This window comes from Narcine bancroftii, chromosome 2, assembly GCF_036971445.1.
Source record: "Narcine bancroftii isolate sNarBan1 chromosome 2, sNarBan1.hap1, whole genome shotgun sequence".
NCBI lineage: Eukaryota > Metazoa > Chordata > Chondrichthyes > Torpediniformes > Narcinidae > Narcine > Narcine bancroftii.
The window spans coordinates 68,178,657-68,195,099 of NC_091470.1; the positions used below are offsets into that span (position 1 = coordinate 68,178,657).

The 16,443-nt window shown below is 36.5% G+C and overlaps 1 protein-coding gene across 3 annotated transcripts in view; it reads right to left on the bottom strand.

Moving 5' to 3' along the window:
- Window positions 1-16,443, bottom strand: part of samd4a (sterile alpha motif domain containing 4A) — a 152,375-nt gene that overhangs the window by 80,410 nt on the left and 55,522 nt on the right. For all 3 annotated transcript variants that reach the window (XM_069916947.1, XM_069916946.1, XM_069916948.1), the window contains exon 4: window positions 6,472-6,735. In XM_069916947.1, the coding sequence (XP_069773048.1) occupies window positions 6,472-6,735 (264 nt within the window). The remainder of the gene's footprint in view (window positions 1-6,471; window positions 6,736-16,443) is intronic.

Here is a 16,443-nt window from a genome sequence, read left to right on the forward strand (position 1 = left end):
TTTGCAAGCAGAGAGAGCCAAACAGGCTTTCTCTCACTTGTGGAAACCCCATTTTGAAGGCGGGTTGTGAGTGCTTAGATCAGCCTGGTCAAAGCCCTTGTGATCCATACAAGAGGCTGTCTAATATTTCACTTGAAATAAGAGAAACAAAAAGGAACTCTGTGGTGACATGAGAGAAAAAGGTTATCATCTAGAGAACCCTGATGGGGCAAGTTTCTTCGGCAAGATTAGAAGGGCTGATTAGAAAGGATCAGTTTGTATCCAGCAAATAACAAATCTCTTTCTGAAAACTGATAAAAACCATTTACCTTTCAAGGAACAAAGCCTGGTGAAATTCATAAATGTTAAATGAATTGCCTGCAACCAGTGAACTTGGAGGAGTGAGAAGTGAGATTGGACTGTGAATCAAAGAACTTTATTGAACTTACATACACATTATATATACACGTGTGCTTAGAATTATAAAGGGGTTATGTTAGGTTAAGTTAATAGTAATAAGATAACGTTTGATCCTGTTTTCATGTTTAAAGATAATTAAAAGCAACTTTTGTTTAAATAACCATTTGTCTTGGTGAATATCTATTGTTGCTGGGTTTTGGGGTCCTCTGGACTCGTAACATTTTGGGGCCTCGTCCTTTCGGATTGAAAATTGGAGTTTTAGGAGCTTAAACTTTTTGAGTTTTTGTGATATATTAGTTAATTGATTTTTCCAAGCTAATTTAAAGCTTGTGTGTGGGGAAAAGAGTAGCAATGGATGTTAGTACATTTTTGCCACAACCATCACCTGCAGAGCTGCAGAGCAAGAGAAAGAGGAACTGATGGTTATTTCTAAGGCATTAAAGCTGACTGAAGTCAAGCACTGGATGAGGAAAATACAAAGGATTATAGTGAAATATTATAGAGGCAAGGGAAAATTTGTTGAAAATTGAAATTGGAGAAACTGAAGGTAGAAGAGGTAAGAGAGAAACGGAGGGTATTAGAAGAAAGAGAGAATTGGAACTGAGTTGCAGAAACAACAAAATAAAGCAGAGGAGGATGAGAAACATTAAGTATATGAGGCAGAGGAAATTGAAAAACAAAGAGAAGACACTTTTTTTCCCCTTTATTTGCCCCGAGCTCCAATTTTAAATTTGTATCAAACAATTCACATGTGATTTAAGTACACGTTTCAGATTTTATTCAAGGTTATTTGTATAAAATTTGGTTTGACTACATAGAAATTATGTTGTTCCTCATTTCAGGACACCATAAGGTTTGGGACATTTGGCTTCACAGGTGTTGATGAGCACTCAGGTATGTTTAATTGCTTGACTGGTGCAGGTATAAGAGAGCCTGGCTTGCTTTGAAGCTTTTGATCACCTTTGGAGTCTGTAGTTGTCATTTTTCTGCATGAGATCCAGAGTTGTGCCAAATGAAAGTCAAAGCCGTTATGAAGCTGAAAAACAAGAATAAAACAGGAAAAGACATCACTCAACCCTTCAGATAAGCAAAATCAACAGTTTGGAGCATCACTAAGAAGAGCGCATTGGTGAGTTCAGTAATCGCAAGGGGATTAGTTTTCCAAGGAAAACCTCTACTGCTGATCACAGAAGAATTCTCATTGGAATGAAAAAAATTCCCCGAACGTATGTCCAACAGATCAGAAATTTTCTTCAGGAGGCACGTGTAGATGTGACAATGAATACTTGTCTGTGGAAGACTTCATGAACAGAAATACACAGGGGCTACACTGCAAGAAGAATGAAACATGACAGCCTGCAGATGCGGCGATTACAGTAAAAACACACGAAAATGTTGGAGGAACTCAGTTGGTCTTTCAGCATCTATAAAAGAGATAGATGTTTCAGGCCTGAGTTCTTCTTCAAGGAATAAGCCAAAAGCAGGGTCTTGGTTTTATCTGTCCACAAAACCAGAATTTTGCAGGCTCTTTTAAATACTTTCAGGCAAACTGTAATCTGGCCAACCTTTCTGTGGCTAACTAGTAGCTAGAATTTTGCAGTGTAGCCTCTGTATTTCTGTTCATGAAATTTTCTGGTGATAGAAATCATTGACGTAGCCACACCTGCCTCCTGAAGAGTGTTTCTGATCTGTCAGACATACGTTTGGGGATTTTTCTTCATTACGATGAAATTCTTTTGTCATCAGTAGTGGAGGTCTTCCTTGGAATACCAATCCCTTTGTGAGGACTAAACTCACCAGTACATTCTTTCTTCTTAATGATGCTCCAAACTGTTGATTTTGGTAAAACTCAGGTTTGGGTGATGTCTCTTACTGTTTTATTTTTTTTTTCAGCCTCATAATGGCTTCTTTTATTTTCATTGGCACAACTTTGGTCCTCATATTGAAAAATGGCAACTCCAGACTCCAAAGGGGATCAAAAGCTCAGAAGCAAGCCGAGCTCTCTTGCGCATGCACCAATGAAGCAAACACCTGTGAAGCCAAATGTCCCAAAGATTAAAGTGCCATGAAATGAGGGGACTTTGTATAAAAAGTGCTGTAATTTCGACATGGCCAAACCAAAATGTATACAAATTATCTTGAATAAACTTAAATTACATGTGAATTGTTTGATTACAAATTTAAAACTGTGGCGTACAAGGGCAAATAAAGGAAAGTGTCTTTGTCCCAAACATTATGGAGGACACTGTACATTAGATGGAAAATTGGGCAGAGTGATGGCAGATAGAATTTAATTCTAACAAACATGAGGTGACACAATTTGGAAGTCAAAGGGTAGGCCACTAGGGTAAATAAAAGGGCATTAAATGAGAGGGTATCGAACAGAGTGAAATTGGGGTTCATGGGCATTGATCACCAAAAATAGCATCCCATGGTATTATAGGTTGTTTTGAGCTGGAGAGAGTGCAGAGGAGAATCACCAGATCGTTTCCTGAATTGGGGAGAAATTAGATAGACTGGGTTGGTATTCCCTGGAGTGAAGGAAGCTGAAAAATAAAACTGTGGATCAATATAACAAACAAAAATGCTGGTGGAACTCAGCAGGCCATGCAGCATCCATAGGAGGTAAAGAGATACCAACATTTTGGGCCAGAAGCCTTCGTCAAGATATTTTCAAGGTGTTGCTATATATCTTCACCTCCTATGGGCGCTGCTGAATTCCACCAATCATGGTGTCTACAGACTTTTGTGTTTCACAAGTGGCTTTGATAAGGTAGATGTAATTTTTTTGTCATGATAGTTTTTTTTAAAAATAGGAGAGTATATGTTTAAAGACAGATAAAGGTGCTCTAGAGTGAATTTTAGGGAAGGTTTTTTGAACAGAGATATTTGGAACTCTCTGCCAGAGGAGGTGGTAAAATCAGATACAATTACTACATTTAAGAACCATTTGGACAGACACTTAAATAGGCAAGAATTTGGATCCAATGCAGGCAAATGGCATTCATGGTGACAGGGATAAAGGATGACATGGATTTTCTTTGACTTGGCTTCGCGGACGAAGATTTATGGAGGGGTATGTCCACTTCTGCTGCAGGCTCGTTAGTGACTGACAAGTCCGATGTGGGAATATGGGAATCTGAAATGGCCATTATTGTGCTTCACAACTCTGATTTTAGGTTCCTCTCATCTCAACCCTCACCGCACTAGCCTCTGCATTCAGCACATCCACCTTCATTTCTGCCAGCTACAACTAGATCCCACCACTAGACACATCTGCCACTCCCATCCATGCCTTTTGCAGCAATTGCGCTCTCTGTGATTCCCTTGATTGCTCATGCCTCTGTACCTACCTCACCGCATACCCTGGAACTTTCCCTTGCAACCACATAAAATGCATCACTTGCTCTTGCATCTCCTCCCTCGCTACCAAATAGTAACCAAAATTAAGTTCCTGGAGGACTTCAGTAAAGATACTCTTGATACTCTGATTAAGAATAAACAGTTGGAAGTAGAGCTGGGTGAAAGTAGTTTCATCAAGTGTTTAAAAATCGAGAGCGAGGGCAGTTTAGGTAAAAGAAGAAAATCTGCAATTACTGGAGACTAGTGCAGTACACAAATGTGCTGGAGAAACTCTGCAGGTAACAATATTAATTAAAAAGCAGTTGACATTTTGGGCCTGAATTCACTCCTGAGAAGTGGTTCAGGCCTGAAACATTGGCTGTCTTTTCCTTCCTATGAATGATGCATCACTGTTCAAGTTTCTCCAGCACATTTTTGTGTCCTGATGAGAGTTTAGGATAGTAAAGGGGTGGGGTGAGGTTGGAAAGTCTTGTAGATATACAAGACTATGAAACGAATAGATAAGATTGAATCAGGGAGGTTGTTTCCACTGGCAGGTGAAACTAGTACTTGGTGACATAGCCTCAAAATGAGGGGGAATAGATTTACAGAGATAAGGAGGAACTGCTTCTCCCAGAGAACATTGGATCTGCTCTCTGCCCGAGGAAACAGGAGAGGCTGCCTCATTGATAGATTGTTTTTGAATAGTCGGGGAATTAATAGGCGCATCAGTGGAGCCAAATCCATATCCAGATCAGCCATGATCCTATTGAATGAAACTATGAATGCAAACAATATCCCACTGTCCAGGATACAGCTAATGCCTTTGACCAAACAGATCTCAAAGCAGAAATATCTCCAACCAAATCAAGTTAGAAATACTCAAAATGCTTGCCCAACTTCAATAATATTACAGGTACGTCAAAGGGAATAAAAACTATAGTATTGCTGCTCATAAGCAGGGTACTTACTTTAAATATGAATTCAGTAATTCAATAATAGGACATATTCAGCATTTTGAAACGGTTCTCCTGGTACACATTAAAAATCCTTCTCTTGATACAATCCAGACATTGTCAAATGTCTTACATTAACAATTAGATCTGTGTTAAATATTTTCAAATTCATACCAATCTTTTTCAATAAAAAAATTAGCACATTTAAGAAATTACTTTGTGATTGATAATTTGACTAAGTAGTAGGTTATGTTCACAACATTTAAACAAGCACATGGCACAGCATGGCAGAGAAACATGGCTAATTGTTAGAAATAAGGGTAGCATAGATACTTGTTGCCTGCCACAGAAGTGGTTTGAAGGACCATTTTCTGAGCTGCATGACTTCATGTTTCCGTAGCTTTTACAATGAACAAAGTATTTCCTTGACATCCCTCCCACATTATATTTACTTCTGAGTAGGGCATTCAAAAGCAACATGGCCTACTTGTTGAAGGAAACTGGAGTCAAATCAACAAAATATTCTGTGAACATTATAAATATATTATCTAAATTGTTGGTTGTACACATTAGCTTCCTTTTAAAACTTCTGTACCGTGAACATATGATGTTTAGTATCCAGCTTTGCACAGCAGTTTCAAACATCCATGCATGTTGATAACTGTGCAAATCTATTGTGGCCTTTGACTGTTTAAACAGGGACCAGAGAAGATTTGTCAATTTATCATAAGCTCAAAAGAATTAGCACTTGCATGCAGGTGAAAACACTGTAAACTGTCAAAAATGTCAGACATGAAAAGGACAATTATTTTATTTACTTAAGCATGCCAATAAAATTGTCAACAGCTTTAACCAACCTTCTAGTTACAATGAATGTCAGAGTTCAATGTAGAGAAAAAGGAGTGCAATTTTAATATTCTGAGTTCAATTGCTCCCCAATACATATATTTCTCCTCAACAGATATATTAAAATTTATTACTCTCAGGTAGAAGTTTTGTTATCAATTAATTATGTCTGATAAAGATGAGGGGCTCATTGTAATTTACTAAAAATTCATCCATTCTACCAACTGAGTAATCAAAAGTTGATCATCAAGAGTTACTTAAAAATACAGTTCAACTCCAATTATCCAAAATAAGTTTCTCTGAAATCCTCACTTATTCAATTTTTAAAAAAATTTCAGATAAATGAGGATATCTGAAACAAATCAGAAATCCTCATTTATCTGAATTTTTTTCAAAGCCAAACTGTCCAGGGACCTCAAGCTCCCGGGCAGGGGCAGGGCCTCGGTGGGAAGGTGTCAGTGATTGATGGCGGCCAGCATTTTTTGGTGAGAATTAAACATTATTTTAATGTTTAAAAACCATTCTCTTGTTGTTTGTTGTTGTTTAAACACTGTTAGAGGTGATTTGCAGTTGTTACTGGGCTATTTTTTTTTAAAAATGACCACTTCTCTGAAAAAGACATTTATCTGGCATAGGCCAGGTCCCAAGCATTTTGAATAATCGGAGTTGCACTATATTTGCATCTTCATGTTGTTCATTGATACCCCTTTGATTATCATGAATTGAGCTATTGGCAAGTTAACAAAATGTGTATGCTTAATAGGTATCCAAACTAATATGAAAGTGAACATTTTTGCTGCACTAAATTCATCAATGAACACAATGCAACAGCAATGCTAACAAAATAAGAACATGGGATCTCCATTTTTGATTCTGTTTGAAGCTATATATTGTTTTCAGGAACAATATTCCAAAAACAGTTCCTCACCTTTCATGCCACTGCCCTCTTCTTGGAATGTGTTACGGGTCACTGCTTGATCTTCAAGATGTTCACTCCCACCGCTACCAGAAGAAGCAACACTGCTCTGTGGGGAGAGAGGAGCATGATCTGATGGGATACACTGAGGTCCTCTTGCTCGCAGATCTTCATGGGACATCCATCCATGACCTAGAGGCTGATTTGGCACATTGATTGGTGGGGTAAGAGATACTGATCGCTTCAGAGGACTGTGGTGTGTCTGGCCTGAGAGAACTAGAAAACATATAACATATAATTGTCATTTATTGAAAGCAATCAAGTGTCAAAGTGTAATATGCATAACCTGCAAATGTACCAGCATTAAACATGTATTCTAGCCATTATAAAAGACCAATTTTTTGTTCCATTGCTGAAACAATCTTGTGCTTAGATCAAGGTTTTATTGTCTCAATCATAATCTGATGCTTGCATACACACATCATTTTGTACTTGACCTGGGCAATCAGAAAGTTATAAAAGATGTTTTTGTGATATTTGAGTAGGTTCCAAAATCTCACATACATTGCATGTGTATTCACTCTCAAGAAAAAAATGCTTTCTAATGGGTTCAAATAGCAAAATAAATCAGCAAATGTGAAACTTTGGACAAAACAAAAGGAATGCAACAACAACAAAAAACACCCAGGGCTTCTCATATAATCTGTGAAAATATTCAACTTAAAAGCAACAATACCACTGGTATTGTAATGCCATTTTCCAGATTTTTTTTAAAAGGTGGAAAGAGTATCTTTGAAATTTAACATAAAAATAACATAATTGCTTCAGTGGCCAATTTTATGCCTGAATGCAGTTTTATTCTTTTTGTTACCTTCTATCTTGCAGCCAAAAAGTTAATCAATATACGTGGAGGTGAAATGAAGTGTTTTCATTTCTTGCTGCTAAGCAGGAGGTAGAATTTATTAGCTTTCAGATTGAAAGCAGCTTTTATTATTCTAGAAAACTAACTCTTAAGTGGATACTACAACTGAAATTTACACATTCCTGCTGCCTTTCCAAAATATCTGTATCTGAAATGACTGTGTTAGATAAAAGGAATATTTTGATTGATAAGAATAGAAACCCCCTTGGTTTCAGCCTGAAAGGAGAAATTAAAATGTTTTCCTCTCCATTTTTTCATGAGAAGGGAATTATCACTTCCACAAATGTGTTTCTTGTAAAATTACTTTAGCTTTAAGCTGTTTTAAATGAGAAAGAGAGAGAGAGAGAGAGAGAGAGAGAGAGAGAGAGAGAGTGAGAGTGAGAGAGAGAGTGAGAGAGAGAGTGAGAGAGCATTTTCTTGGATGATTCATACCTTTTATGTTCCAACTAAAGTTAATAGAATTATCCATAATTTTCACTTATTAATGTGGTTTGGTTAGAACAGTTAATATCTAGCCACCAGGTGGCAACCTTGAAGTAAAAAAAATAAGAAACCGGTGATATGGCAAAAAAAAACCCACATTCTACATTGAGTCAAGTTTAAACACATTTTTAAAGCCATAATAACCTTGAAAAAAGTCACAGTCTCCCCTCCTCCCACCCCCCCCCAACAATCTGAAACCCAGAAAGCTGATGATTTCACAGTAAGCTTTCCCAAACAAACCATTCCAAACCCAATTATCTCCCATTGCTACAAAAGCAAGTATACACTTTTCCTCCAAACAAAATTTGTTGATTATGACTACATCATGCATTAGTTACTTTAAAATTTCTCATGTACTTTTCCCCATGAAGTAAATAATTCGATATATTCAATGAAAAGAGAAATATCAAAGTAAAATTAAGCCAATATTTCAAAAAGAAATGAATGAATATATATTCAATAACTAATTAAAAGGAAAAAGAGAGATATAGAAAAGAAAATATTTCCACAAATATAACCCTAGTAAGTTTAATATCCCAGGAAAAAAAATCCCCAGACAAAAAGGAACCAATTAATATGTAGCCATCAATTGTTATGTAATAAATGTAAGAAATCCTTAAAGTTAATAATAGTCAATCATCTTCTATCTTCAAACAGATGTTCCCGCAGGGCATGATGCATTAGTAAATTCCTCCATGAAGCTCCAAACCTCTAACTGATCCCAGTTGCTTCTTTTGGACAACAGAAAGAGTAATAAGCTGTGCAGGATACAACAACGAAGGCTTTGAATTGCGTTTTTATAACTTTGACATTACTTCTTTGTATTCGCGGTGCTGCTGCTTCATGACTTCAGAACAGTAGTCTTTTACAATTCTTATATGTTGACTTTGATATACAAGTGTCCATCTTCGACGGGCTACATGAATCATACTCCTTTACTTGATAAGGATGTCACCGAAGAATAAAAAAATGAGGTCTCTGCCCAGGAGCAGGCTTGGGTAATAAAGAACAATGTGCTCTATCAATCACTTGGGAAGATAAAGAAATTCCTTACCAAAGACCTCATAAAGCAACTCCGAAAATAATTTAGTACGTTGTCCACTTTCTGTGGATTCAGGCAAGTTCAGGATTCGTAAATTCTGTTGACTACTCCTGCCTTCCACATCAACGACTTTCTTAGCATATCTCAAATTACTGACATTTAATCTGGAGCATGTATTTTCCACTACATCAACTCATTGAATTAAGTTGCTCAGTTCTTCCTCCATCATTGTCAATGTTCTCCACGTTCTTTAGTTATTTGTTATACTTGGTTTGGTTTATTGTTAATCTGACCTAAGACTACTTTAAGATCATTAGTTACATCTTTCTGTGTTGATTGAGTGTCTCGGTGATAGATTCCATGCTCTGATTCGTTAACACTTCTTTCTTCCCAAATTGGATTCTTGCAGCCATTTCGTGTAGAAGAATGAAAGGCAACTAATATAGACCACTTTAGTTATAAAGTAAGGAGCTAAGTAAACGGAAGAAATGAAAAGTACAAAGATTGGAGTCATCTTTAGGAACAATAATCCAGGAGCAGTGTTGGTCCAACTTGTGTCAAGACAGCATGACAACAATTATTAATGCCAGATATAGTCCGATGCAATTTAATTTCCTGCACCAGCTATACCTCACGCCAAAAAATTGCACAAGGTAAAGTCAGATATCAGAATTGTGCTTTAGATGTGCCATGGAGACAGGAACCGTTGAACATTCAACTTGGCTATGCACCAAGGTGAGACCCTTTTGGGAAGAACTAGGGGACATTCTGGAGAAAATTACAGGGGTGGAATATCTACAGGACCCAGCGTTGTTCCCGTTGGGGGATATTATGGACACAAGTTCGAAACTGTCCAATTTGTAAAAGTGGTCTTGGCGGTGGCCAGGAAATGTATAGTGATTACCTGGAAATTTGACTCCCAGCTGAGCACTGCATAATGGAACACAGAAATGCAGAGCTGCATTCCCCTGGAAAAAAATCACGTATATTCTGAGGAGGAAGTGCGACACGTTCATTGAGGTGTGGCAACCATACTTGTGGTACAATGGAACGTGGGTATGATTAACCTTACTTTCTTTAAAAGGAACAGTGGATAGTAAACTCACACCAGTCCCAGAATGCCAAGATTGAGGAAATAATTTGAGGTCCGTTCGGCAAACCCCCCCCCCGCCACCAACAAAATCCTTTTTCTGTCTCTTTTTTGTTTTGTTGTTTTAATGTACTTGTTTTATTATTCTCAGTAATTAATGTATGTTAATTTGGAATGGGAGGGAGGATGGGGGGAGAGGGAAGGGGGAGAAAAATGATACAAGGTGCTCTGTAAAAGGGGAAGATTGATCTCCTATATTGTTCATAGAGCATGGGTCTGTAAAATAAAAAAAAAATAAGACTTACAAAAAAAAGGAATGAAAAGTAATTATGAGCGTTAGATTGCTGCTGTTATTCCACGGGGAGCCAAATGGAAGTTGGTCAATATATTATTGTTTCAGGGAAATTGAATAATGAAATGGTAGTTTTAACAAATATTTATGCCCTTAATACAGATGATGTGGGGTTTTTTAAAAAAAATTTCTTCTTTACCAGATCTGACCTTATATTCTCTCGTACTTGGTGGGGATTTTATTTGTTTGTTGGACCCTACTTTGGATTGTTCTTCCCTTAAACCTGCCATATTGAGTAAATCTGCCTCACTAATTCATTCTTTTTTTAAAAAATTCAGATTATGGTGTTTCTGATATTTGGCATTTTTTGTATCCAAATATAGTAGAGAGTATTCCTTCTTCTTACACTTCCATAGAACTTATTCGCAAATTGATTATTTTTTTACTGATAATCAATTGATCCCTCTGACTCAGTCCTGTAATTATCAAACTATAGTAAGATCATATCATGCCCCTGTTGTGTTGACTATGATTTTTCCTGGCTTTCCGCAAATTAGGAGACATTGGTGTTTTAATTTGAGTTTACTATTGAATAATGACTGAAATTTATGGAGAAGCAGATAGCCTTTTTCTTTATTACAAACAACCCATCAGAAACATCCAGTCAAAATGTTTGGGATGCTATGAAAGCTTATCTGAGGGGGAAAATTATCTCTTACACTGTGAATTTAAAAGTAAGACCAATAAAGAAAGATTAGTATTCATTAATCAAATTAAACAAATTGACCAACAATATGCTCAAACAAAAAAAATCTTGAGTTATATAAAAAGCAAGTTGAACTTCAAACTAAATTTGATCTTCTTTCTATATACCTAATTAAAAGCCATCTGTTAAGGAGGAGAAGTCGGTTTTATACACATAGTTATTTATCAGGCAAGCTCTTAGATAATGAGCTGAGAGGTTTTACAGCCGAGCAGCAAATTAAAAGAATTCAAATGGAGGATGGTAACTTTACCATGGGTCATTCTGAGATAAATTATACATTCATGAAATATGATAAACAACTTTATACCTCCAAATTCACAAACGATAGTAATTCTATGGAAAATTTCCTCGATCGTTTAAATATTCCCACTTTCTTTGGATGAACAAATGAGATTAGATGACCCTATATTGTGTTATTGCTATTTTTTCACTACATTCAGGTTTCCTGTGGAGTTTTTCAAATTTTTTTTCTCATCTACTTTTATCTCAGTTAAGTTTGGTGTTACAGAACTCATTTAGGAAGGGTAATCTTCTGACATTTAATGAAGTTTATATATTGATTTTTGCAAAGAAAGGTAAAAACCCAACTGAGTGTTCCTCTTACAGAACAATTTCTTTATTAAATGTTGATGTAAAAATTCTAGCTAAAATTTTTGGCCTGTAGATTGAAGAATATTTTACCATCTATTATCCTTGAAGACCAGACTGGTTTTATTAAAACAATTATTCTCATTTTAAAGTACATCGCTTATTAAATATTTTTGTATCTACCTTCGAGTCCTGTTTCCGAATGTGTTCTTTCCCTTGATGCATTTGAAACAGTTGAAAGCATTTGAAACAGTTGAATGGAAATATTTATTCACAAATTTAGAAAAATTTGATTTTGAATCAGGTTTTATTTCATGAATTAAATTATTGTATTCATCCCCAATGGCTTCAGTTATTACTAATTTTCAACAATTACAATCTTTCAATCTTCAATGAGGAACTCGTCAAAGGTGTCCTCTCAGTCCATTATTGTTTGATTTGGTCTTGGAGCCATTAGCAATTGCATTTCAAGAGTCTGGTGACATTTCAGGGATGTGTATAAAGGGAATTGAAAATAAAGTTTCCTTATGCAGATGATCTTTTGCTCTACTTATCAAGCCCTCACACTTCATTATCATCAATGTTGTCAATACTTTCCCCATTTAGTAAGTTTTCAGGATATAGATTAAATCTGCATAGAAGTGAACTTTTCCCTTTGAACTCACCGGCATCAGTGTATACCAATTTCCCCTTTAAAATTGTGAAAAATCAATTTAAGTATCTTGGTATTACAGTTACAAAGAATCATAAATATCTTTTTAAATAAAATTTTCTTACATTATTAAAACAAGTGAAACAATCTTTAATAAAATGGTTGCCCCTCTCTTTTTCCCTGGTCGGTCATATTAATTCTATTAAAATGAATATCTTACCAAAATTTCTATACTTTTTTCAGTCTATACCAATTTTTAGTTCAAAATTTTTTTTGATTCTCTTGATTTGATTATATCGCCTTACATATGGATAGGTCAGCGCCCTCGTCTAAATAAGGGGTATCTTCAAAAACCTAATTTTAGAATTTATTACTGGGTAGTTAACATACATAACTTTATGTATTGGTTTTTCCATACCTTGATGAAGGCCTCAAGCCTGAAACATTGGTCATATATCTTTATCTTTGCTAATAAAGTGCACTGTTTGACCTGCTGAGTTTCTCCAGCACTGTGTTTTTACACTTATGTTAGAACACTGTTCTGCCTTCAATATCATAGTCCCTAGCAAACTCATCCCCAAACTAGGACTCGACACTCCACTCTGCAACTGAATCCTTCCCTTCCTGATTAACGGAATGCAATCAATGAAGATGAGTAACAACATCCCCTCCACAATCATCCTCAACACTGGCGCCCCTAAAGGATGTGTACTCAGTTCACTACTATATCCATCATATCCAACTCCATCATCAAATTTGCCAATGACACCACTGTAATGGACTGGATTTCAAATAACAAAGCTTTAGGAAACAGGAAAAAGATTGAAGGTCGAGTGGCATGGTGCTAAAATAACCTCCTCTCTCAACATCAATACCTTGATAGAGATGATCATTGACTTCAGGATAAGGGGCAGAGTCCATATTCCTGTTCACATTTATGGTACTCAAGTCATAACTCGATAGCTTCAAATTCTGAATAAATATCTGAGGAAACGACGGAAGGTAATGAATGCAGATCTGAACGTAACAAAAATTTACATCCTCTTCATGGTCTCCATATGCATCTTCTACTGCCTGGGAAAGGCAGCCAACATGAAAACACACATAAAAATAGCCTTAAAGAAAGTTTCTACCTTGCTACCATCAAGTTCCCGTAAGAACCAAAAATAGTGCTTTCATGCTGCTCTTGTTTGGTGCTAATTGATCTTCCTTTTTATTGTAAATCGTAAACTCTGTAAATTGTGCTTTATACACGATTCTAAGTATTGCAAAGGTGGTATGTTCGTGATACTATTTTGGTAAATTTATTCTGCTTTTTTCTAAGACCATCATAGATCATAAAGGATGCCAAGAAATGCTCTCAAGTATGGCCAAAATACAGTTCTACATAACTCTCCTATATTTTTGTCTTCTGGATAGTCAACATTTTTTGTTTCCAGTAGCTGCCCAGGGCAATCAGATAGTCCATGCACATGTATTGTTAAGAGCTCCACTATATTTAGTTTTCAACATTGACAAATCTGTTCCATCCTTATGTTTAATGCTTCCCCATTTTCCAATATCAAATATTTCACTTTCCACCATATTGAAACCTATTTAATAGAAATTTTCCAATTTAACAATTTGATAAATATATTTACATTCTAACACCTTATAATGCCACCTATTCTGAGCCATTGAAAACTTTAAGACTTACTTTTGCTTGACAAGACCAATACTACTGCTGGTTTACAACTTCCCCAGGCTCACATCAGCATTGAAAGTGTGGACTATCAACTTCCAAACACAAATTAATTGCACAGAATTTTTTTCTATCTTAACTTTGTGTTTCGCATCTGCTTACACTTCTCAGAATTCCAATTTCTTATGCTTTCCCTTCACTGTCATGGTACTCATTGCCCCAAAACAATGCATTGAGAAGTACCTAGATGCAAATGGACACATTTGGTCGAATGGACCACCTGTGCCATAGATATTCCATCATGGTGACGATAGGTTAATTATCACTTTAATTTGTCGGTTTTCCCCACAATCAAATCCGACACTGACACCTATAACATGTTTCAACATTGTGAGAAAAACCTCCCACTTTCCCCCACTGCATCTTCCCCTCCGTCCACCAACCCACTACCAGCTGCACTCCACCAACCACACTCCTCAACAGAAATTTAATTTGTTATTCCGCTTAGGACAAGTCAAAGATTTAGAAATATATTTATCTTAACTGCTTAGCATTATTCATCTAAATACATTCTTCATTTACTCAAATATCAAATCACAAATGTAGTTACTAAACACAAATACAGAAGAAGTAGGAATAAAACAGTCATTAAAATAACAATGAAATTGTTGGGAATATTTTTTGAAGAGTTTTCATCTTAATTTTAGTTTGCCATTATACAGTATCTAATCAGTTCTTACACCAGAAGGGGGGGAAAAAAAAATCACAGGACCATCTATTTAAAGAATCTTTAAATTATATTTCAATGCCTGTTTACCTCAAAAATCAAAGAATCAAATTTATGGAGATTGATGACTGCTTCACTTTTGCTCTGTTGGTCTAAGCTTGATCTTTGTTTTCAACCATTTCAACTCCTCTATCATTCCTACACAGCTATGACTGTCTTTGGCCCCATCCATTGACAGGGATACGACTCATCATATTCCCCTGGTCAGCATTAAACCTAATGGCATGAATATCGATTTTTCTAATTTTAGATAACTTCCCACATCTGTCTCATTCCACCATTTCCACCTCTTATTAATCTCCTACTTCCCTGACTCTCTTGATCTCCTCTCCCCTTCCCAGTGGTCTCTCCCTCTACCTGCTTTTCCTTCTCTCCACATCTCTCCCTTCTCAGCTTCGTTCCTCCTTCAAGTAATATCACTACCTTATTACTTCATCTCGATAAAGGGTTCCAATCACTTCATTGACCAACCATTTCTACCCATAGATACTGCCCGGCCAGCCGAGTTCCTTCAGAAACACATTGTCAGCTAAAGATTCCAGGATCTGCAGTCTTGTATTTCTCAAATTTACCATTTTGCTTCTGAGCAATGAGAATCAAGTCAAGTATTGAATACAAGTAAGAATGACCCTTCTTGGAAAAGAAAGGCAAGGTTTGCGAGGAAAGCAATGACTTGTCAAATAAACCTTTGGTCACTGGAACCCAATTCTGGAATAAAATAGCACTTTTCAACTTGGTTCCAATTTTCAAAAGTATTGCACCAGTGCAATTGAAAAAATCATTGACATGAACATGAAAACAAAAATTTCAATTTTCCACATCAGTATTAACTCAGTGCTGGGGGGAAATATACATGCTAAATGGATTTAAACATCAAGTCTGTAATGTTCTAAATCAGTGGTTCTCAACCTTTTTCTTTTCCCTATGCCATAGGTGCTTTATGATTAGTCAGGGATTGCTTAAGGTGGTATGTTGGTGGAAAGAAAAAGGTTGAGAACCACTGTTCTAAATCAACAATTAACAATTTGGGCCAGAACACGTTGCCTGTGGTTGGCTGCCACTGCTCAGCTTTTATTCACACAAACTGCCAGTTTACCTTTCCTAAGTCTAGAAATACTAATTTGCTGCTCAAAGCCATTCAAACTCAAAATTGAGAGACCTTGTACAGTGCCAGGGTGTCACCTGGTGTGATGCTGTTGAGTTGGGAGGCCAAAACAAGTGCTGCGCACAAATCAACAGGAAAAAAAAATTGACAGAAGGCTGAGTCATGCCCATTGGCTTTGCCAGCTGTTAACAACCTGACTGCTGTTCAGAAATATTCAATAGCTATTAATACATGTTAAAACTTAAAGCAGCTATACTGTGTGTGCATCTATTATATATATAGATATATAAAAACACACACACACAATTTTGAAACATTTATACAAAAAGCAGTCCAAAAAAAAAAGCCTTTCCCCTCACAAGCATTTGTTTCCATTCAAATGAATAGGCTTCCTGTTCCTAGCTTAACTGCTGGGGAGTTAGAGCCATTTTATGTTCTGCTGTTGATTTGTGCAAAATCCAGTGTCAATGGGTGATTGGGAAATCTCTGTCAAAGCTTGACCATTAAATGCAATACTCCAGATTTGGTCCAACTCCTTACATTGCAGGGGGTAAATCTCAGGAATTCAAGGAGAAC